The sequence below is a fragment of the Ischnura elegans genome, chromosome X (genome assembly GCF_921293095.1).
Source record: "Ischnura elegans chromosome X, ioIscEleg1.1, whole genome shotgun sequence".
Classification (NCBI taxonomy): domain Eukaryota; kingdom Metazoa; phylum Arthropoda; class Insecta; order Odonata; family Coenagrionidae; genus Ischnura; species Ischnura elegans.
Window position 1 is genome coordinate 97,771,842 of NC_060259.1, and position 25,686 is coordinate 97,797,527.

Genomic DNA, 25,686 nt, shown 5'->3' on the forward strand with positions numbered 1-25,686 from the left:
GTGGCGAAACTACTTATGGGAGGGAATGAGGACGAAAAATACCCTCTTAGAGCTGTAAAAATAAAGAAAGTTAGTAGTAAAGCAATCCTACTTGTATGGAATACTTATTCATATTAATGAGATACGTCACTTTTCAAGATTTAATTCTTCGTGTAACTTATTCCTGCTAATGATTTTTTTTGCAAAATTAACGAACTTTAACGGTTTTCTTCAATTTTTGCTCCCAATACGGAGCAAAATTTCGTGCATTGTTCTCTCCGCATTCTATTCCATGTGATCGAAGTGAAGATGTGAAGCCAACACTGTCACTGCTCTATTTACCTTCCTTCAAAGAAACTAGTCATTTACCCTTTATCTCATTTATCCTTCTAATAAACTAGTCCTTTATTCTTACAACACTAAAATGCTCTTTCATGGTATTATGTACCACCTGATGAATACTACGGGACAATAATTTCAGGAAACACTCGCATGTAGTTATTCACTACATGATTGATCTGCTTTAAAAGCATTACGAATGCCAAACAATCCTTGGTCCCTCATCGCAGTATTTAATACAGTACTCAAATATAGACTTGAAAATTGCCGATACAGAAACATTTAACGCCTATACGCCTATCTTACGATATCACTTGACGATTTATATTCACTTCAAACCATTGTTTTGCTGTTATGCTCAGTAAATACGCTAACACTTCGACTGGCAAGCGAGTGTTTTGATTGCATTGATGCGCTTGTTACATTTCTCTCAATAAGTAGTTATGTAGAATCTCCGCCTAAATTATTTGCCAAGATGAAACGGTTACTGAAAGGAGCTATTTATTACGTAGTTACGGAATGTGCTAAATTTTCATAAAATTAACGCGAAGGAGTCAAAAAATGATTTCACAAGCTACTTTCTGGTCCCTCAAAGAAATATCCCTGAAATAAATCCGTCCTCCATTCGCAAATTTAAACGCAGTGCTAGCTGGGTACGTGGGTCAAAAAGGAAGTCGCTTAAAGGAAGCTATTTTAGACCATTCGATTTTCGTAATTTCTTGGCGGTGTCCGGGAAGGTTTCAATTAATGCAACAAATATTTTAAGAGATGGCTTCCAAGAAATATGCGCTCATAAATTAATTTAAATTGAATTAAAATTATATCGACATGAGTTACATCTGTAGAGGAGCCGTTATGCTTTCGGGAACTGTCCAAGGATATTATCATCATGTTAACATCTTTTCAACCAGACTTTCACGTAATATTGCAAGAAATATGGTGTTGAATATGGTATCCTCCGCGTAAGAGAGTGATACTTCAACCTCAAGAAATTTCCTATTGAATACGCCTATCTACATCATATATCCGTCGACAGATAAATCTGCTGAAGAACTATCAATTATACCGCATTTAATTAACGACACAACCGGAATTGAACGAGTTTGCGCGTTCAGTGAAATGCTAATGCCTAATATTAACGTACTTTACAGGATCAAATACTTCAATGATGGAATAAATCGTATAATTGGCATAAATAAAAACCAGTCGCCATTACGTTATTTATATAACTGATTGCAATCGATCACCTCTCTCCCGGCGATTGTGCTTAAGGCCAAGGCTTTTTTCTGGGGAAGGGGACACAGGCGTGGCAGGCAAACGGACTTCTCATACTTATTTGCGATTAAAAACAACGTACAACAATCAATACCCGAAATATTCTCATTATTTTAATATGAAAGTTTGTAATATGGAATTAAATGATTGACGCTCAATAATACACAAAACACACGTAATGGTAACCGTATTAAAAATCTTGTCTATTTTTTTAAGTGTCTGGGGGGTCACGTACCCCCGTGCCTCCCCCCCTTAATCCGCCCAATGCAGATGCTACCTACGGTCATCGGATTCACGAATAGATTCCTTCTTCCTGTGGCCGTGTTTCGGAAGCTGAAACCAGCAGCGGTCTTCGGCTATTTTGGCCCTTTGCAGTCTCGCATCTTGCGAGCGACCCCCGTAGCCCCTTCCGGACCACTTTAGGGGTTTACGAGGCGAAAGCAAACCCCTCGCAGCCCACAGCCTTTCCCCACACTCCAAACCTGCCGTGATTCGGCCAAAGCTAGCGGCCTCTTTCATACTCATCCTGACGCGTTGCTTCGGTCAACTATAGCCGTGTCCCGACTCGTTAGGTCAAGGATGTTCAACGCGCGGCCCACTGACCGCTTGCGGCCCGCCGGGTAATTCTTGCGCCCCTGAGAAACTAAAGAAAATATTGCATACAACTACCCAAATAAGCCGTGCCCCACGGCTTACGGCATTTTGACTACGGCATGGCGACGAATTGCCTGTCTCGGTGGTGGCGGGGTAACGTCCTCGCATGCCAAATTAGAGGTCGCGGGTTCAAGTCCCTCCTGAGTATATTTCCCCTGTCCAAGGCATGGTTGTTCGTGTACGTTTAATTGTTAAATTTGTTGAATACCCCGATATAAAATGGCCAATATGAGCTGTATTCGGTGGTTTGAGAATGATATAAAAATAATAAAAAATAAAATAAAACCAAATTAGGACACACACGTCAAAAATAAATAGTGTCAAAAATCGCATTGATTGATTGAACCTTTTAACCAATAAAGATGATTGCACTTTGAAATTATGTGTGTTTTTATTTTATTGGTGTGGAAATAAATTAAGGTGGAGCATTGTGGCCCTCCGGAACATATGAAATCGATTTTGGCCCTTGCATTAGAAAAGGTTGAAGGCCCCTGCTTTAGGCATTTGGAAGCATGGATTTGGGTGGCCGAATTTTGGGTTGGCAACCCTAAAGGGAGCATGAATTGGGACATCCTCACGCGGGTGCTACCATCTGCTGGGTCTAAAGCCGATGATTAATATGAGAAACATGGAATGATTGGAATATATTATGAATGATATATATTCGAAAGCATTCATATTCCACATCGTATACAATTTTTATGTTATCAATGTCCTCGTGCAATGGTGTGTCTCGTGAAAGTGGTATAGAGTTTTTGATGTCGGAGAAGAGCATATTTTTAGAACTTTTAATGTTTAGGCAACCATTTTGTTTTAGCAGTAGTAAAGTAGGGGTATTTTTTAAATTTCTAAGATTTTGTTAAATATTTAGTTTCTCAAGTTTTTTAGTACGTAGTAGCTAATTTTGTTTAGGAAGTACCTACAAGATACATCCCCTCACCTATAGCCATGTTACACTTCCTTTGATTTCCTCCTAAACAAGCTTTTCACGCTTTGAATCATGGGAAAATGATGCACTCGTCAATGCCCAAATCTGGCGGACAAGTTAGGTGCCCTTATGCTGCCCTGAATAGTCGAGGACAGTGGAAACGAGACTCCAGGGCGGGCTCGCAAGGTTACACTCCTGGGGCAGGGTCTATAAGCGCGAGCGTTCCACCTCTGCACCCAGAAGGGGAAGGACGGGAAGGAGCAAGGAAGGAGGCGCCGCCGCGATAGGAGCCCGACGACGCCTCCTGGGATGGGACGAGGAATCCCGCACCGTCACAGAGGCGGGCGAGTCCTACCACCAGCGAAACCAGGCAAAGCCATTAATATTCTAACGACCTTGGAGGATTATTCTATGAGGAAGAATAATCCAACGATCAGATCGTTATACATTTGTGTAGTCAATGACACTCTTCCAAGATGGCCCAAAATTTTCCTGCTCAAATTGTGGGATTTAGGTTGCAAACTGGCGAATTGGGTTAGTTGTATATTCCGCCAAACTTCGATCATCTTTCTGTGTACTGAAGGAAGGTTAGAGAGACGAAGTAAGTGCTATTTTCATAAAAATTTCCAAATACGCTCTTTGATTTCTGCCTCATAGACTGACAGCCACAATAACCTTAACAATAACCAAGGCCGTCTGTGAGATTATTTTGTTGACGACGCTTGTAAAAATCCGCATCCTTATTCAGGTGGCGATACTTATCTAATTTAAAAAATGTTGATGAAGGCCTCAATCTACGTGTAGTTTAAGTTACAATATACGTGCAGTGAAAACTTTTTTGATCTCCTTTATGCCTTTAATAATCGTGATAATAATAAACCTTGTCACCTAGAACCTTGTCACGAAATATTTTGAGTCCTTTGCGAATAATGCTTAAATTGAAGTCAAATCACGTAAGTTGAATAAAATGGCGCTGGGTGAAGTAGCCGGAGTCTTGAGCACATAAGGCACAAATATTACAAAAGAGGATCCTCAAGTCAGCCTCTAAATTTGTTTTCTTCCATCGTGCATTTAAATTGGTTAACAGAAGCCGCTCGACGCGTCGCAGACGGACATATGGATCCGATTTTCACGGGATAATAAAGTAACATGAGGGATATTAAACAAAATTTATACACATGATGATGTCATCTATCAAATTCATTGCTTTCCAAAACCATTCCTCGCAATGAAAAATATTATACTGCAAAATATTGGAAAAAAGTGGATCTCATTGCACTCATCACCGCGTCACAATTTTATGTGCATTGTCCATTTCTTATTTGCGACAAGCCTTAGACTCTGAGTCTTACACTCGCATTAAAATGTTGCAAGTATATATTTCAATATTATCGATTGATTATTTTCCTACCTTTGCGGCACCGTCCTGTTATCCATGGCTGTCCTCGTTGTCTTTAAGAGGGCTCCGTTCTTGTATTGGGGTGGAACACAGTATTTTAATTTAGGCGTTAACACTAATCTTCTCACTTTATCACTGATCCATAGTAGCATTTGCGTCTGATTCTGCGCGAACCAGAATTTGGCTTTTTTTGTTGAAGCGAGTCACTATCACTTGCACCAGTCACTTGCACTTATTCACAACGGAACGCAGCCGACGCCACATTGATGGAATACTCTTCTCTGGAGCGCTTTTGTTGACTTCCCAGTGAGTGACCTCAACTCACACTGAAGCTGTTCGGCGGTTGACTCGCAAAAAGAACCTTCGAAAATATTCTCCTTTTTTTAATCTTCCCACCCCTTTCGTGTGGTTCACTCTTTCCTAATGAGATCGTTCCCATCTTAGGAAATATGTTTTCCTCAACTTTCTCATCACTCAAAAATCATTTATTTTTTTCAGTAGAATGGGCATTTTTATTTTTTAAGCCATTGAGTCCGCAGTCTCTCCTACATTCAAGTGTTACGATGACTAATTCCTTCGAGAATTTTAATTTGCTCGTCGAGATTTGAGGACAAAACCTAACTTGTTTTTACGCTCCATAAAATCGCTGGTTCTGGTCCGGAGTGCATTTCGCCGAATTGTTTGCCCTTGAAGATGACACGAGGCAAGACGACAGTTTACTTTTACATTTTTTTATAATTTTAGTGTCAGCACAGAATGAACGGTTTTACGTAGTTATTTTTCATTCGTTATTGGCCAATTCTCTACTCTGTTCCATTAAAAAATTATTAATATTTAACAATAAGCGAATATTCTAACGAATCGAAGCGCTAATCATATTTTCTATGACAAGACATTTTTAGAAATACAGTAGATTCCGGTTAATTGGGACATATCGGGACTTGTGTACTTTGCCCCAATTAAGCGGCTGTCCCAATTAGGCGAACTATCTTGTATATGGGCATAAACCAACGTTGCAATGATAGAAACAAGACTAAAGAATGTTTATAATGCAATATAAGTTTATTAAACTATTAATTTGATTAATAAATCGGCGAGTTTAGTTAATTTATGACAATTTAGTCAAAAATATTTTTCATAGCCTCGGGCGACGCTGAATAAATGTCTTTTATTAAGTCCTATTAAAGAAAAGTCCTATCCTCTTGCCGATAGTATAACAACAAGAGCTTTCATAATAGGGCAAGAATAGGTACATTTGTGAAAAATAATAGTAAATCAAAGGAGGAAAATAAAAAAAATAGTACTCTGAAAACAAAAAAAAACTAATTTCGTCGCGAGTATAAAATCTATGTCGCCGACTCATGGCCCAATAAAGCGGCATGCTGTCCCAATAAAGCGGAGAATACTCTGGGATATTCCTCTTGTGGGTTCTGTTCTTCAAGATCTGCCCCAATGAAGCGGCTGTCCCAAGTTACCGGTGGAACCATTAAACGGAATCTACTGTATCACCTAAGTAAGGTGTTGTTACGTAGGATTTATTTGGATGAATGGATGTCATACCCTCTGTACTGCCCTGCGAACGATAAAATGACTTTTCTTACGTTTTCCCCTTGCTAGTTAAACCCAAGGCTGCATTTGCTCTTGCCGGCAATTCTTACCTTCATCCGCTTCGTCCAGTTTTCCGTTAACTTAAATGTAATTCATATCCATAAATACTTGTTTTGGCATCTAGAAGGATTCATACCGTCAGGATTTATTTTTCCAAATTTGTTGAAATGAGGCATGATCTTCCCTTCTTGCTGTCCAGCGCATAATGTGTCCTGTTCATTGAGATTATGTCTCACTTCTTTTTTGATTGTTTTTTTTTTCTTCCTTTTTCTATCATCTGTTGTAGTCCAAGGACTGATGCAAAGGTGTGAGGTGCATTGTTCTTATGGTTATCTCCTTTTTTCGGTGTCGAGTAAATATTCATGACTCGGGTCCATATATTTCTATTGGTCTTATTATCGTCCTGGATATGCAAAATACCTCAGGGCATTGAATGAGCAGTAGCGTTAACCTATTTTACAAATTTAGGAGGCAATTGTGAACGTGCGACACGACTTTCCGTTCATGAACTTTCTTGAAATTATTTGTGCGCTGGTGGGTGCGTTGCGTTGGGTCAGAAAGTGGCTATGAACGTCCGAGATCCATATTATTGCATATTGATTATTATCGTTTATTGATATTCATTATTATTGCGTAATATTGATTACAGAAAACTAAAGAAAACTTTTTAATCCCACATAAAGGCGAATAAAACTATTTATGTGGAATTACAAAGTTTTCTTTACTTCTCATTTTGTCAAGTAGATTCCATAAAGTCATGCTGAAAAAACTAATTATTGATTACTCCTATAGAAGGGATAGTGACGATACATAAATACCATATAAACCAAATAAGCTCGATGCAACAGGTTTCGATTTTACTTTTCTTTATGCATTTTTCTTGGCAGTTACGTGTGTGAAGCAAAATAATTGATATTTGTGAACTGTTAATATACTATATATTAAATAATTAATCAATATTAAATAATTATAATTAATTAATAATAAATTAAATAATCAATATTGAATAATGTATAATTTATGTAGAACAGAACGCTTTTGCACCTAAGGTAATAAAATTTAGCTGATATTAATTTTAACATATCATTTTCGCTAACTAACCTCTATTCAAATGACAGTTATGCCGTGCAAAAAAATTTTAGGTTTCCGTGTTTTCTCTATGCAATAATTTCATGCTGAGATTATCCTCCTCTCTTACTTTTTTTGCCTTTTTCGCACTTCTCATTAACAATTAAATTTTGGGCGGGAAATCAGTGAATGGAATTATTATAATAAAATACACCACAAATCTCTCGACGGCGCCGCTTTAACTGTTATGGAACCGTTTTTTTGTGACGTTCTCAATCTGTCCGGGGAGCGTGCCTTGGGGTCGCTAACACGACGCCTTCGCCGCCTGTCCTCGTTTTACGACCCCCCCTCTCGACCCAACCTCACCCTCGCTGTGTCGCCGCTGACTCCAAACCTCCCCTTACGTCACTCCCCAGCATACCCAATGCCTCATGCGGCATTCTTTCTTCATTTCCAAAGGAGATACATCGCTGGTTTTTATTTCAAGATCTTCCGACTACGAAGGCTATAGCCGCGAGATTCTGAGGAAGTTAATGAATGCCCTTTGTAATACTGCCATATCTTTCGGAATCATTTTACCCATCACGTCTCTCAATTATTTTCAAGTAATATCCCTTTTATTTCTTGTCATGTGGTGATCCTTTCAAATCATAACTGTTTTAGAAGACCTAAGAGACTGGATATTTGGTCAAGTAATAGACTGGCTTTACTGAATGATGTATATTGCTTACTTTATATTTACTGAATTAATCTCATTGGGTGTGTGTGATTTTCTTCGACAATTCCGGGTTCCAAAGCATTGGAAAGTTATATTGCGGCTAGATTTTGCCTTTCAGTTGGAACTTTTAGCGGTGGTTTCATGGGAATATTTTATACTCATTATAATAAATATAAGGTCCGAAGGGGGTCAGTTCTTTCATGTTTTCCAACTTTCGCTTGTTTCTTCCTTCTAGAGGGCCTGAACGTGTTGAGCAAGTCACACAAAGAAACTTTGGTGGATATAAAAGTCCTAACCTGTCATTCCACCCGAGATGAAATATCTACTGTTTTAAAGTGCTACTGAGTCTATAGCATCCCTTTTTTACAATAAATAACTTCTGTAGATGGTATTCCGCAATTATGGGAGATCATTTCTGGTACTAGAAAAAGATTCATCATCGTGCAAAATGAATCAATAAATGAAAGCCATTTCTTCTTACTGTCGGTTTTATTTTCGATCGCTTTTAAGGTGGTTTTTAATTACCAGAATAAAGAACATAAAATGTGCTGAAAAATGGGGATGAAACGTCACTTCTCGCCAAACACTTGCTTTAGACGTTTCATTCTTGTCATTTTCAACCAGAAGTTCTCCACTTCAAAAGTAAGGGCACAAGGCTGGAAGTTTTAGAACAGTTTGAAATAGTACAAAGTGAAATAAATATTCTCATGAACGAACAAGTGTTTGTCACCCACCCTCTCATTAAGATCCCCTTCCCGGAAAAAATGGTCAAATTCTTTCCTCACCCACTCCTTAACCGACCCCAACCTCCACAGGGTTATTCCGTCTGCCCACCCTCTCTCCGTATTGTGTTGAGCATTTCCTGTCGCCTGCAATCCGTTCCCGGTACGCCTGCTAATTATCACTCCTTTCTCAGCTACCCTTCGGTAAATTATATGCATATTATGAGCTGCTTATGAATTAAGTATTGCAATCCAGCGTATTATTCAAAGTGAAGATACCAGTTTTGCTTCTTCACACCCACTTTTGTCTCTTTTATCACAAATAAGATTTTTTCTATGACTGGGCATGGTTTAGATTTTTCGTGTTATTTTTGGATTAAGATACTAAAACTACAAAGTATTAATTTTTTCGTGTGCTTAAAAATTATTTCTTGTCGACGAGTGCACTGCGGTTTTATCGACTAGCTTTTCAAATCGATCGGTTTGGCTTTTACCTGGTGAAAATTCATGCTGAATGAAGATATACAACATTTGTAAATCTTCACAGATTTTTTTATTTGGTACGACGCGTCCTGACGCCAAGGCGTCATGGCGTTCGAGAATGTAATTGAGATACTTGAAAATGACGCCTTAGCGTCGAAACAGGTCGTACCAAATAAAAATCTGTGAAAATTAATTTATTTATTTAATCCTTTCCAAAAACAGCAAGAGGCCAATTACAGAGGACTACAATAACAGGAGAAGCAATTTAATAATATTATGCAACGTAACCAATAATGAACAAAAATATTCAAGCGTATTTACAAATAAATAACAAAGAATAGTAAATTTCATCGGGTGGTGCGAGGAATAGGGGGAAAATTACGATAGTAATGGTGCAAGATGGATGAGGGATGAAAAAAGGATCAAAATTTGGAACACATTTGGAATATGATTTGTTGGATGAAGGAAGTCTGAATAGAAAAGAACGTTTAGAGACAGAAAGGCGGGGTGTGAAACAATGAAATAGGTCACTCGACCTCGTCGTGCGCGAAGGAACACGAAGCGGAAAAAAAGAAAGAAGGTCAGATGATCTGTATTCGCCATTAATGATATTCAAGAAGAGTCTCCGGTCATTGAAGATACGGCGATCAGGTAAAGCAGCAATGCCAAGAGAGGATCTTATCTTATTGAAGGAGAAGTTACGAAAAGGCAAGTGGCGTTAGCAGACAATAGAAGGTAAAAAATTCAACGGGCGTTCTAGGAGCTTTAATGAAGAAGGTGGGGCCGTAGACCAGATTTGGCTGCAGTGTTCTAGGACCGGAGAGACACAGGAAAGGAAGAAGGTGCGTAGAGCAATTAAATCCAACACCTCACCGTGGCGATACATCATATCCACCAAAGACATAGCGCGGGTGGAAATGGATTTAATGTGCTCACGGAAGAGCAGCGTAGAGTCAAAAATAACCCCTGAATTCTTCTGAGAGGTGACCGAAGGAATATGATGTCCAGATAATCGGTAATTTATACTCAGGATAGACTTGCGTAGGGTGAAAGGTAGGATTGTAGACTTGGCTGGATTAATTTTCAGACTCCAGATCTCAGACCATTGGTCAATGGCATTAAGAGCCTTCTGCAGAGCAAGGCAGTCTATCGGGGAATCAATCTGTTTAAAAATTTTGCAATCATCTGCGTATAATAATAATTTACAATTGGTGGAGGCAGTGGCGACGACTCCATGGGGCCTGAGGGGGCTCGAGCCCCCTAAAAAATTCGTTATGGGTGTGAGGAAAAAATGTGTCAGGCTCGTCGATTTCCCCCGGAGTGTCAAGATATATAGATTCCAGTTATCATGACTCTAATGTTGATCATATGACTCTTCTAAAATACTTAAAAAACTTAAAACTCACCACTTATAAAATTTCCCGGAGCAAGATCCTCGATTTGGGCCCCCTAATATTTTTTAGTCAGGTCAGATATTAAGGGAAGGGAGAAAGACAACACACGTTGATGAATGATGCGCTCACAAATAGTCGACTTCGACTTACTTTTCAGTTATTTTCATGTAAAATTGAGGCTGTGACTACTTAAGCTAAGAAACGCTCATTTTTTTGTGGCGTGTAATTAGTTTTTAATGATCTAAGAGATGCATTGTCTGAGAACATTGAACACCATTTTCAATTATTATATTTCCGTTCCAGATATACGAGGATGGTCTGAAAAGTTTTCAACCTAACAAAAATACAAAATATTTTTTCTGAAATTTTTATTTTTATTTTTCAACATAGTCTCCTTTTAGTTCTATACACTTCTCCCAGCGATGCTCCCATCTCTGCAACCCGTCCAAATAGTACTCGGCGCTTTTCTGTGCAAAATAATTGTCTACGAAGGTGATTGCCTCTTCATTGGATGAAAATCTCTGTCCTCCGAGAGCAATTTTTAGATTGGGGAACAGAAAGAAGTCACTTGGGGCTAGATCTGGTGAGTAAGGTGGATGGTCAAGCAGTTCAAACCGTAATTCGTGGATTTTAGCTATTGCAATCGCTGAGGTGTGAGACGGTGCGTTGTCTTGGTGAAACAGGATTTTCTTTTTCTGCAAATGTGGCCGATTTTCCGCAAGTTCTGCCTTCAGCTTGTCAAGTAATGATGCGTAGTATTTTCCAGAAAAAAAAAACAGTTTTAGCTTTTAGCATGCGTAGTAAAAGCAGTTTTAGCTTTTTTTGGAGCCGGTTCCCCCTGTGCAGTCCACTGCTTGGACTGTATTTTCGCTTCGGGCGTATGGTGGTGTATCCAAGTTTCATCAACAGTAATTAGTCGGCGCCAAAACTCGGATTTATTGCGTTTAAACTTCGCCAATAGAGCGTTGGAAATGTTCATTCGAACAAGTTTTTGCTCTAACGTGAGCAAACGCGGCACCCAACGCGCGGACAGCTTTCTCATTCCTAAATGTTGATGTTAGATGTTACAAACACGTTCTTTTCATATGTTCATGACCTCTGCTATCTCTCTCACTTTAATTCGGCGGTCTTCTAGCACTATTTGGTGAACTTTGGCGATATTTTCGTCTGTAGTTGCAGTTTTTGGACGTCCCGAACGTTCATCGTCTCCCAAGCTCTTACGGGCACGTTTCAATTCAGCTGCCCAAAACTGCACTGTTGTAAATGAAGGTGAAGAGTCTCCATACACAGAATCCAACTCATCCTTGATTTGCGTAGGCGTTTTGCCTTTCAGAAACAAATATTTAAAGACAGCTCGATACTCGAGTTTGTCCATTATCACAAAATCACTCACATCAACTCACTAAAATGACTGTTACATAAAAACTGCGCGTCCAAAATGGCTGAAACTTTGGTTAGTAACAGTAAACAAATAAACAATTAAATTTCATAGCTTTTATTTACTAGTGTTGCCATCTTCACGTTGAGGTCGGAAACTTTTCAGACCACCCTCGTACCCTCCGACCATCTACCGATTCGATCGAAGGATTTTTCTTCCTCATAGGAAAATCCACTAGGATTGGTAGAATATTAATAGCTCACGCTTGGTTTCGCTAATCAGTAGGGCCTCCTTCGCTTCTATAGCGTTGGGGTATTTTTCCCTCGTCCCCTCCCTTCCGCTCCTATCTCTTCCCAGAGGCGTCGGCGGGCTCCCATCGCGGCGGCGCCTCTATCCTCTTTCCTACCTCTCCAGCCCCTCCCCGGGTGATCGGGCGTATAAGCCACGGGCTTGGGTCCCGGCCCCGGTGCGTTGTATCCTTAAGAGTTGTAATCTAGAACCCTCATAGTCTCATACCCTCCGACCCATCACTCGTTGGAGTGGACGCATAGTCCCAGAACAGCATATACCACTTTCAGCTTCAATAGGGTAGTTTCTATCATAGAAGAAAACAAAAGGCATTGATTGCGGTTCGTTTCCCATCATTAGTGTATTCATAATATACAAATTATTTGACTTCAGAAATCCCAGTTTAGACGAATGGCATTGGTCGATTTTAACCACATTGGAAAAAGGCCAGATTGGCGCCCATGCGATGCCACTCCAAGTGACGTCACAGGGACCTAGTTTCTGTAAGAGTAGATTGGAGTTTTACATCGTCTGAGATTACCAATGCATGCATGAGGCACAGAGCTCGGGGACATAATCACCCGTTAAAATAGCGCATAGTCGGAAAGTTTCCTTCGTTTGATAAGGTATTAATAATCCTTATTTAAGCCAAGCGCTACTTGCTTGCAGGGTACTCTGCTACCTGCTAGCAGCCTGCATGTCAGCGGCGCACACATCCTCGCCCCAAGGTTACCTCACTTTGCGGCAGCGGGAACCAGAATGACGTCACGCGGGCTTTTCCCGGCATTCATACTTAGCCGTCGCGTTTTCGCGCGCTTGAAATTTTTCACTTTTCATTTAATTGCAAAAAATAGATATCGTCATGTAAAAATCTAAAAGTGTGAAATTCTTACTCCAGGAGTAATAATCTTTCGATTTAGGCAATAAAAAAATAATAGGAAACCACCCTATTATTACATGCCAATTTTTCCTTTGCAGATTTGCCTTCCGACCCCAGCGCGCTCACTCACCGGAGGCGCTGCAATGCTCGGGAACGTTGTGCAGGTGCTGGTGCGGCGGGAGGCTCACGGCGGCGTCTTCGCCCTCGGCCGCGACTGCTCGTTATTTTACTTGGAGGCTGCGGGCCGGGTAGTCCGCATCGCAGAGGAGGGTCACCCTGCGGACGGAGGCCGCGCCATCGAGGCCCGCGTCGCGCACGAGTGTCAGGGCCGGCGCTGCCTCGTCCGGAGACGCCTCACCATCGCCTCCGTGGAGGGCCGGCCTTGCGGCGACTGCAACTGCACCCTACTCTAGTACCTCCCGCAATGGGTGAGTGTGTCGCCGCTCTCACCTCTTCTTTTGTTTTTTAACCTCCTCGGTCCTGGCGTATTGTACACAATACATCGTCGTTTGATTTTTTTACCACATGCTTAAGTGAAATGAGTGGGTGAGAAGCCTAGGGGTACAGGTGATTTCTGTTTACTACACAGAGTTAGGTAAAGAAATTAGGTTTAGAAAATTAACGAGATCAATTATATGTTCAATAGTGCATTTGATTTTCCACTCGATATTTGCACATAACAGACTCACTCGTATCCCTTGGTTTTATCCCGGATACCAAGTTTTTGTGTATATCTTCCAACAATTAACTTTTTACCTAACTCTGTTCAGAAATAAATCACATGTACCCCTTGGCTTCTCAACCCCTCAAATGTAGTTGAAATAACGACTACTTAAGTACTTCAGAGCAGCTCCGTCCGTTGGATGGGACGTTAAGCCGTGATCTCCTTGGCGCCTGTCGTTACGACCAGGTTAATGTCGACACCGCACAGTGGGCGGAAATCGAAAAAAGCTTGACAAAACCCTAAATTTTCACTATTTTTTGGTAAGCAAAACTGGTACAGTCCGATAGGATAATGTCCAAGGATCAAGGAACTATGGCTATTTAAATATTTGGTTCACCCATTAAATCATTAGAAGCCGTTAAGACGAGAAAAAATTTAAAGTCTGAATTTCTGCAATAATCGAGTATTTACTTTCGCTCGTGAGCCGTTAATATGGTTTTCCATAAATTTCAAAGCATTTTTTTCTGAAATAATAAACCTTTCATAAGAATTATACGGAATAGTGTATTTATTTCCATCAATTTTTCATACAATAATTAAACATTTTAAAGTGCATTGTTTTTGGACTATTTTTGACATATATTGGAAAAAAAACTTTAGGAGGGCGACGCACAGAGGGCTGAAATCGAAAAAAGCTGGCCAAAAATCAAAATATTGACTTTTTTATATCGAATCAGGAATAGTATATTATCATTTTAGAATGTCCAGGGTATGTAAAACTGAAGTTAGTTATCTGTCAAAATTTTTTGTCTAATTTTTATAGCTCGCCAAAAATCAATAAAAATCGGTGAAATAGTGAGTGCGCGCTTTTTACGAAAAAGTTCAACGTTTGTTACCCATGCAATGAAATACAGTTAATAATTCGAAATTTTTGAGAATATTTATTGATAGTGCCACTCTTTTAGTTAATTATGAGTGAACTTTTGTTTTAGTCAATTGTTTTGTATTAACTTTATGAATTTTTAAAAATACCACTATTTTTCGTTAATTTTTTACCTAATGCTAGGATAAAAGTAGTTACCGCCGCTTGCCGCTGCTAAGATATTTACACCAGGAGTTATACTGAAGTCTATATTATTAGACGGAAAAGAAAAATCTTGCTCCAACTTGCTCCCCTCCGATTTTTTCGTGATAAAACAAAATGATGTCGGGCGGTTGTCGCACCCCATGACCCGCAATACACGGCGTAGGCACTCGAGAACATAGGATGACATGCGTAGTAGTCCGTTTGAGAGACTGTTTCCCTTAATTGTGAGTGCATTGTACTCAACTACTTGTTATTTGCGGTGTATTTATGATTTTTGCCTTCTTCTAACCATTATACCCCTGGGTCTTTCCGCGGGAGCCACGTGCGGATGGCAATAAACCTAACGGTTCGCGCGCTCTCCAAGCCTTTTGTCCTCGGCGGCTACCCCTATGCACCCGGATTTGTTCTTTTACTATGAACACGTGCAAGTGTTTCCATTCTACAAATTGGGTTTTCCCAAAATATGCCGTCTATGCGATTGGCACGCTCATTTCTAGCTGGGTGCTCAGCTTCAGTCTCCCGTCAGTATTCTTTGTTGAAGTGTGTGCCGAAGGTCGTTCTGTTTAGTTGCCAAGTTATGGATAGAGCATTAGTGACACGCCAAGATTTACATAGTGTGATCTTGGAAAATAGAAGGAGTACCATTAAGCAGAAGAAATCGTTAGTACTGGAGTTTTTACACAAAAAATATTTTTTGGGAGGAGATGAGAAATTAAAAACTTTACTTGCGGCCTTCATTCAAAAAGTGTTTTTTCATCAATACTTTCGAAAGTGGGATGCGTGCACCAGAGTGAATAGTAGATTTCTTAAGTTGAATCATACTTGGTTACAACAGCCAATAACACTTCCTGACGCTGTGTTAAATTATCTCCCGTGTTCGTCTCCTCCAGGTGAGTGCTAATGTTTACGGATAAATGATAATATTTACTGCACGCATATACAACTGCACGAGTATTTCATTCCTCGTTGTATTAGTCTGTGAATTGTAATTATTTCGTAATTTATTTATACATTGTTTTAGGCTCCACTGAAAGCACTCCTCGTGGAAGACCGTCACTGCATTTCGACAGTGCAAGTGAGAGGTCTAAACGTAGAAAAGTGATAAAACTGAGAAGTTCTACTTCACTGGAGGAATTAAGTGTAGCAACTTCCATGGAATTACGCGCCACAGGAGACAATACAGCAGCTAAGATTGTGAAAGAGGTCACAACTACTACCCCAACAAGAGGGAAGCGAATGCTTTCCAAATGGAGGGCTAAAGATGTTCCTCAAAGACAGCTCTCGGAAGAGGAAGCCGTTTCTCTAATTGTGACGGCACAATTGACGAAGAGTCAATACCTCTTCATTCGGGAAACAGCGAAATTTCATGGGCACGATATATACCCAAATTATGAAAGGGTTAAAAAAGCAAAAAGGTGGCTTATCCGGAAGGGATAACCATAGAAGAGGAAAAATGTGAAGTAGACTTGCAATCTCTGCTTAATCATACGGCTTCAAGAATTATTTCTTTCATCGTGCAATCAGGCAAGGAAATCTCCGCTTCGACATGCAAACTGATATGTAAATGGGGTTTCAATGGTAGCTCTGGTCACTCTCGCTACAAGCAAACATGGCAGACATCAAATGTGAAAGATGACAGCTTGTTTGCCACCTCTCTAGTGCCTCTGCAATTGTTGGACTCAGCATCAGGTAAACAAAAATTGAGCATAAGTTTATAGTGATATCTAAAGTCATGATCGTATCTAATATTTTCCTCTTTTGTGAAACAGGACAATACATATGGTCAAACCCTCACCCGTCTTCGGCTAGATTTTGCAGGCCTATACGGATTCAGTGGGTCCAGGAAACGAAAGAGATCTCAAAAGCTGAAGAGAATTATGTACGCGATCAAATAAACAACCTTCAGCTCGCTAGTGTGGGCAATGTTGTGGTCAAATTTGAATTAATACTTACAATGATTGATGGAAAGGTAAGGTTTCTCTATCAAATTCAATTTTCACTCGGGAAATAATGGAGTAGATATTCATAACTTTTTTGCTACAGGTTTGCAGTGCATTGACTGAAACGTCTTGTATGAGGTGCTATCTTTGCGGCGCAAGAATTTCAGACATGAATAATTTAAAAAAAAAAAAAATGAAGGTGGACGAATCGAAATTTTCTTTTGGTTTGTCAATTCTTCACTGATATATAAGATTTTTTGAATGTCTTTTGCACATATCTTACCGCCTGGACATAAAAATGTGGAAGGTAAGATCAAAACGTATATACATGTGTTGCATTACTTATCAGAGAAAAGTAAATGAATATCTCCCAGCATAATTATTTTTACTAAAACTTGAATCTTTACTGACAGGTTAAGTCAGCAGATGGATCTAAAATAGCAATGGAGAGGAGGAAAAAAATTGTTCAAAACGGATTCCGGTCCAGAATGGGTGTTATTGTTGATTTGCCTAAGCCAGGTTTTGGTACGACCAATGACGGGAATACTGCGAGACGCTTCTTCGCAAATCCAGCACTATCGGCTGAAATCTCAGGTAAATTGTAACATTATCTTCATTGATATGATAAGAGATACACGAAGCATTTTATTCCTAAAATATTCTAATGTAAGCAATTGGATGTTGAAATTGAAAATCGTCAAAAGTTGATATTGATTGTAAATTCCATAAAATATTGTGGAAGTGGAAATAGTATTTTTACTTTAAGGAATTCACTTTGTCAACTTGGTGGGTTTTCTTAATCGTTAATCAGTTAGGATGTTATTATTGCGTGAGTTGCTAAATTATTAGTAATCGACAATCATAATAGAGTGCCATCTACAATTGTCTTCCAGGAATTTCAGAAGACCTAATTACTCGCTTCTCGGTAATTTTGAGAGCTGTCTCGACTGGAATTCGAGTTAACGATAAGACTTTCTCTGCTTATTGCCTTAAAACCGCTTAAATCTATGTGAAACTCTATCCATGGTTTCATATGCCGCCAACTATTCATAAAGTTTTACTGCATGGAGCGGAAATTGTGAAAAATGCCATACTTCCCATTGGACAACTTTCCGAAGAGGCGTTGGAAGCCCGACATAAAGATATAAGAAGATATCGCGAAAAACATACCAGGAAAGTTTCTAGAATTGCCACAAATTATGATCTTTTCCATAGGCTTCTGCTTACGTCAGATCCTTTTATTTCTTGTTCTGCGGGAGTTCCCCGTAAAGTAAAAAAACTTCCAGAGGAGGTGAAAAATCTTCTGGTTAAAAGCGAAAATATTTTAGAATATGAAGAGTCTTCATCCTCTGACTCAGACTAGAATTTAATGTGGTGTACCTTTGTTTTGAGAAATTTGCAATAAATATATTTGTCAATGGTATTCATTTTTATTATTACGCTTCAATGACCAAAATTTCAGGTGTAATAGACTCAAAAGCAATTTTAAATCATCACTTACCTTAGGAGTAGCTATTAGATAGCTTAAATATAGTTAAAAATGGAAGAAAATCTGTTTTTCTCTTGATATTCCCGTATCAAAATTTTGCTTGCCCCTGGGAACTATGGTTCCCGCAAAACGTCTCGCTATTTTTAAATTTTATTGCCCTCCTAAACAATGTTCTGGACTAAATCATCGTAAATAAGTTTCATTGTGTCCATAAAATACCCATTTCACAAAAAGTTTAATTTATTTTGCAGTACTTTAGACTACAGTGATTTTTGGCCAGCTTTTTTCGATTTCAGCCCACTGTGCGACGAGACTTGATCGTAAAATTCATATGGAAAGAAAGACCTGAGTCTTAACTATATGATCCTAAAGAAAAATCTTGCTCCAACTCGCTACCTTCCTTTAAAAGATGGGATATGTATAAAAGTCAACGCAGCCGCCCGGGCCGGCCGCGGAGTATCCTGGTTTAGTTTTTGATCCAGTTTAAAGCAAATAATATTTCCACCAATATTATTTTTACCCCAATTGTTAGGAAAGATGTGAAATCTAAAATTGAAGACAATTTTTTGTCCAAGAAAACTTTCATACTCTCTTGTGGCACATTTAAAGTGGAAAATTCGCCGCTGCCGCCGGTCACCCATGAGCCTGATGAGGACGTGTGACGAAACGTCGGCAGAGTGCTTTGTTCCCTTATTCGTACTTATTCTCACATACATATGCAGAGGGAATTTCCCGCACTATATTTATATAGCTATATAAATATATATAGCTATATAAATATAGTCTATAGGTCCCTTCAAACCAGAAATTCCTCCGACCTTGAGGACAGGGAAAAGAATCGAAGCAGGCGCGGTCAGTGCACACGACCGACAGACCGCAATTATCCCTTGGGGCGGTAATCCGCTTCCACTACTAGTAGTTCACAAAGTAACACCTCTTGAGTTCTCCAGTCTATTGTTCCTTCAAAATGCGGGGCTCGTGAATTTGGTGTTTGGGACTAGGTAGTGTCTTTGAAAAGTAGCCGCTATTTGTTTTACCACCGTAAAGCGCACGTGCATCGGTTAATGCCCTCCAAAAGATCGCTTCTCTGGAACACGCTAGTGAACAAGTTAGGTGTCGATTTACAAGGCGGTTTTCCCAAAAATGCGCACGTCCTATTGGCTTAGAAAATGTCTTGCTCCCTCAGTTTTACTCATACGGTCAGTCTAACTTAGCTGGTGAGTGTTGAAACATCGACGTCTTTTAGCCACAGTGACTACTGACAGAGTTCTCCTTGGTGCACCCATCGATTGGCTACCGGTTGTCGAAGTTGCTCTAATACAGAGAGGTCGCACACCACGGAGGGAATATATTAACATCGGTCACATGTATGATTAACAGGTCACTAGTTGTAGAAAGATTTACTGTCGATGAGGCAACGTTAGAAAATGTAGCTATTTTTTGTGGTTTGTATATTTAGAAGTTTTTATCTCCGACAGCGGAGAAAATAAAGAGAAGGGAATTGACTCGAAAAGAACTGCACGACGCTATGTGCCAAGGAATGGTGCAGTCGATAGAGTCGAAAAAACTATTTTCATTCAATTTTCAATACAAACAATTTAGCATTGAAGGAGATGCAGAGATAAAGGTTTTTTTGGGGGAAGTTTGGGAATTCCAACTGACGTAGATCGTTTCCGCGAGCATTGCTCTTCCACTGCTTCCCTTTATGTGGAGCACTATGGATGGTAGTTTATGCCCCCAACTGTTCATAAGACTCTAATACATGGAGTGTGTATTGTAAACGCAGCAGTACTACCCATTGGACAATTGTCGAAGGAGGCCCTTGAATCGGCGCACAAGGATATTAGGTGGTTCATGGAGCAGCACTCCAGAAAAATTTCAAGAATGGTGTCGTTCGAAGATATTTTTCGAAGACTTCTTCTATCTTCGGACGCAATAATATCCTCATCAATCGATTCGAATCACGGAAATGTGAAGGTACCTAAAGGAGCTAGGAACCTCAATCTGATTGACGAGAGCGCAGAGTCGGATGGAGACGAGATTGATTCAGATGACGAAGACCTATAACTGTATTTACTCAGGTATGCATTCATTATTTCCATTTCATTAGTCATTCATTCCAGATACAGAAATATGGTTATAACTTCTAATGAAAATAACAGGATAACACTTGCATTAATTTCCGTGGAATTACCGCGTATCGATACATCACGGTAAAGTTGTTTAGGGTTATGTATTGAATTTTCTAAGTCATTGATAGTACTTGTATGAATATAATAAGCATCTAACATGCAGCGCTTTTAATATTAAAATTAGGGAATTTTTAATGTTTCCGCCATTTTGTTTCAGAGAGGCCCCTGATTTTTCTAGAGCAAAAATAATATTAGATTCGAATTAAGGAGGTAAAAATTATTAAAAATCGTGGATTCACGTTGAATAATTACGGAGTTATTAGTTTTGTCAAGCTTTTTTCGATTTCCGCCCACTGTGCGCCGGGTTTCTCTCCATCCTTCCTTCCATACTCTTCCCTCATGGCGCAAATGACATCGTCTGTCGGTCGCCTCCTCTAAGTACCATACTACTTGACCTCCATAGGGTCTCGAAAGAAAAGTTGGAGGTGAATGAAATCACTGACGTTTTTGGAATTAGAAACGTGAGATGGTGGTGGATGTGTCCTGTAATGGATTTGAATTGGGAAGAGAATCGTTTAATGGGCAGCACGTGCCTCACGCCCTCTGCTCCATGTCCGACCCTCCTCTGATGGGTTTGCGGCTAACGCATCCCAGGCTCTCCGGAGAGTCGTAAAACCCTCTCGAGTTAAATCGTGCGGATCGCCGCCGTCGACCGCGGCGCCGAAGGACCGCCGATGCCCGATGCCCGTTAAGCCGACCCACATCTTACTCGGGGCTTGCTGTCCGCGTTGGTGGCCACGATTTTTTTTAATCTATTCGTGAAAAGGCTATTCTTATTTTTGGAAACCAGAGAATAGTGTAGGTTGAGACTGGGAGAAGCGGGAAACAATTCCTTACCAACAGTGGCGTAGCCAGGGGGAAGCCCGAACCCCCCCCCCCCCCCGAAATATAAAAGCAAAATTATTGTCCTATATAAAAGAAAACAAAATATTGAAAATCAGGAATTTACAAAATGTTTCTTTAACAAATTAAGTTTTTTCGATTACGAAAAGTGTTAAAATTAGTTTAAAACCCATAACTTAGTGCTTGGTTTTTCAGAAACTTTCCCCCCTGGTTTTGGACCCCCCCCCCCCTCCACGATCGAAATTCCTGGCTACGTCACTGCTTGTCAACAACGGAGACGACAAAATATCTAACCGTAACAGCCATGTTTTCAATATGTAGAAGAAAGCCTTCTTGTCTCTCTGCTGGAAAACAAAATGTTTCCTTTGCATTTTAGTTTCTTATGGGTCCTTGTATTTATTTACGACATGCGGAGTTAAAGTACCGGAATTTCGAGCGAAATATTCTCTCCTATAACTTTGCTGATTTAAGAATCCAAGTGGTGTGGCTCATTACTTATCCACCCGTAATAGAGTCGAAAGCGATGATAAAATAGTGGGCCCACTTTGTGACAAATTCATAGTAGATTATTGCCCATTTTTCAGTGGAGACTGAAGAAATGTCGCGTTTTTTATTGAAAGATGTGTAGTGATGAAAGAAATTAGTATTTGAAAGGGATTTCGTGAAGCCTATTTTTTTACGTTACTGTTGTCATCTCAATGGTCAATAGCTAGCTATTCATTGATTTCTCTTTCGTACCTTTACTTTGTGAATGTAGAAATTATATATTTTTATTTCCAAAGTAAGGAAAGATGGGAGCGTTGAAGGTCAAACATTTCGGTGATATTCACCGAATAATCGCAGCGGCGAACAAGGCAGCAGGCTCTCAGTGGGAAGGAGCGGCTTGGAAGAGCATGCCCGCCCTCATACGTTTCATTTTCCCACGTTGTCCCCTTACTTCGCGACTATAGCACTCCAAGAGATGCGTCCCTCTGGGCCACGGCGATACAGCCAAATGTATACATACTTCACGATGCTAAAACAAAACGGAAACCCGATGCTGAACTTTGCCATTGGCGTTTTATGATTGTCCAATAAAAATCGCTATATATCGACACATTACAAACATCTTAATATTGCGCCCGGTAAAATATCACGAAATGTAATCCGATAAATATTTGACATCACGATCCCATGCAATTTAATTTATAGTGATATTTCATTGGGTGACGATTTTTTATCGGTATATTTATCACGAAATATTATCGCGATATTTTATTGAGCCTGATAAGGTGGTCTCTCCCTTCCCAATATTTGTTCTCGTAATTGAAAATCATCGATGTTCAATCGATATCATATCGATATTCTTTAGTCACAGGCACCCCTCAAGATTATTCATTTTTCTCCTTCGAGGAGAAAGGGACTCGAGATGTGTTAGTAATGGAATACAGAAGGATGTAGTGAGCCTACTGATGACGTTTCTATGCATTAAAAGACTTCTGAATGAATAAAGCTTTGTTTACAACGTAAGCTAGTTCAACTTTAGATTATAGTTCGCGTAAGTTCAGCCGATTCAGGCATGATATACTCAGTGGAAATGCAACACATTGAAATACAAAGTAGTAGCATTTTTCCATAAGTATCTTCCTTGCTCCATAAATCATGTTCATCATTATATTACATAGGAAGAAAAAAATCATAAATTCAAAATTAAGTTAAAAAAACAGAAAACAGACATTTTGAAAAAATCCTTCCTACATAGAGGATTAAAGGAGTGGAACGTCCTACCAAAAGATATTTTTAAGATCTTTCCTGCAAATGCGAAAATTTTTAGGGAGAAGTGCTCATCACTTATTGGTTAATTACATAGTGGTTTAAAATCGAGAGCGTGAAATTGGGTTAATTGGGTCAATGTTCATTTGTTAGTTGCATTATATTAGAACTAATGTATTTAATGGATTGTTTGAAATTGGTTTATTGGGAAAATGATAAATTCTTAGTATTATGAGATTAGAATTAATGTACTATTTTTTACCTTGGGTGTCTTTTCTGTTTCTAAACTTTGTATTAGATAGGTACATTTGTTATTCATGTGTATACATCTAATGCTGCCCCCAGGCAATAGTCTACTTGCAGCAATGTGTAATAACAATAATAATAATAATAAACAAGATATATCATTATGCTAGTGGAAAAGTGCAACTGCCTTTTATTTGAATACATTCCGTTTTCAAGCCGAGACTCGTGGTACCCTTTGTTCATGTTCACTGGAATGACACTCACGGAGTCCGCCGCCTCTTCTTCGCTATTTCTGGCCCCCCCCCCCCCCCCCCCCTCCCCGCCGCCTGCCCTGCCGTCCCCCCTAATTGCGGCGGGCCTTCGTGTTTACTTAGGGGCTGTTATCGGGGAATGAAGCGTGGGCAGTCGCAAGCGGGGCCGACCGTGTCCTTGGGAGAGACGTTCAGATCACCATGTGGTGAAACGAAAAAAGAGCGTGAAAACTGGCCTACAGAGCATCTCGGTGGGAGTTCTATGAGGAAGTAGCGACCTCGTTTGCTTTCTCCGTGAGTTCTTCTGATGTTTAAGTCCTCCTCACATCTTATATGTGTTCACGAAATATAATACGATAAATATTTGGCATCGCGTTCCCATGCAATCTAATTTACGTGATATTTTATCGGGTGACGATTTTTTATCGGTTGATTTATCAGGACTCATTCATTATGTGGCGCGCTGCTGTCCCGGTTAATGCTGTCCCGTTAAACCAAGTTCACCCTCACCAGCCAGTTATTAATGCCCGCATTTATTATCGTGCGCATTTGTTTGTGATGTGGGAGTAGTGTGTTCAAGTGGTGAAAAAAAACCTTTCTGGAAGACACGGCCGGCCGGCATTTGTCTTGAGCGGGACTCAACCCCGTGCACGGGGTTAGTCCCCGGCAATTTCCTTGAATAACAAGTGGAATCCTCCACCCTATGTTCGAATCTTATCTGCATACTGAAATGAAAAAAAATTTTAATTCGTCGAAAACTTATCACTAGCTTTTGGCGTGCCACGTCATCATCATCCCGTACATAGGCATCGAAGACAGAGAATAAATATTTATTTTAGATGCTACAATCTATTTAATTGCATTGGAGACAGAGAATAAATATTATTCTCTTTCGTCCTCTTCTCCGCCTACGATGCCAATGCACCCGACGATGACCTGCGACGTCGACAACTAGGTGGCGCAGCATTCAATTTATGTGGAGTCACAAAGGTTTTTTACATTTCATTATGGTAAGTCGTTTCCATGAAGTCACGCCCGAGACAACGAATCAAGTTTAATAGGCAAGTGGCATAGATCTGGTGGACCGCAACCCTCACCTATCTAAACCAAGCTTTGAGTGAGTGATGGACCGCTAAATTTGGATGAACTCTGAATAAGATGCTACAATTTATTATTCACGGTCGTTTAATCCCATTATATGCTTCCATAGTGAAGTGGTTATCACGTGCGCCTCACGCGCGCAAGGTCCTATGTTCGAAACAAACTTCGATGAGGTAGCGTGGCCGAGCGGTCTAAGGTTTTGGTTATAGGCGCCAGTCCGAAGGGGCGTGTGCTCGAATCCCAACGGTGCCAAACTTTTAGGGGTTTAGAAGGAAGATGGGACCTCCTAGATCCATTCTAGCCTAATAAAGGCGAATTATTGTTACTATGTTTTCAAGTTTGACACGTGACCTATTTCTCACCATGTCGTTCTTGTGATCCGTCTCTTATCTCCACCCACCCAGCATCTACATCTAGGGGAGACTAGGGAGGACTGGGACACATTTTAGAATACATATTTTTGTAAAAATATTAGCGTCCTAAATCAATTTTTTTGCTATTCTTAGTTGCCTCGACCGTTCTAAATTCCATAGAAAATTCCTCGAGAAATTTGAATAGGTCAGTACTGTGGAACTTAGCATTTTCTGAGCATATGATCTTTGTGCCAGTCCTCCCTCGTTCCGGGAGGAACGGGACGCCTATCCATTATAGTTTCATTGAAAGTTGTTATGGTTTTAGAGGAGGCGGCCAATAGCTGAAGTTATTTCCGCCATTGCGCAAGAACAGGGAAAGAAGGGTGGAGAGAAACCCGGCGCACAGTGAGCTGAAATTGAATAAAGCTGGTCAAAAATCATATCTTCCATATTTTTGTAAGCAGCACGGTGAAATCTTTTCAGAAATTTATGCTTTGGCTATAAAACTTGAATCTAATGATATTTTGCCGAAAAAGGTTTTCAACAAAGTCGCGGGGACTGAAAAAATCCCAAAATCGGACCGCTGCAGTCGGGAGATTTTATTGCCCATCATTGGGCGGGCATGGGATCATTTAATTGAACATAATAATTTGCA

At 40.0% G+C, this 25,686-nt stretch overlaps 1 protein-coding gene across 1 annotated transcript in view; it reads left to right on the plus strand.

Annotated features, from left to right (window-relative positions):
* LOC124171470 overlaps window positions 1-25,686 on the plus strand; it is a 142,129-nt gene that overhangs the window by 104,515 nt on the left and 11,928 nt on the right. Inside the window, exon 2 of the mRNA XM_046550642.1 lies at window positions 13,212-13,541. Coding sequence (XP_046406598.1) covers window positions 13,538-13,541 — 4 coding nt within the window. The 5' untranslated portion in view covers window positions 13,212-13,537. The remainder of the gene's footprint in view (window positions 1-13,211; window positions 13,542-25,686) is intronic.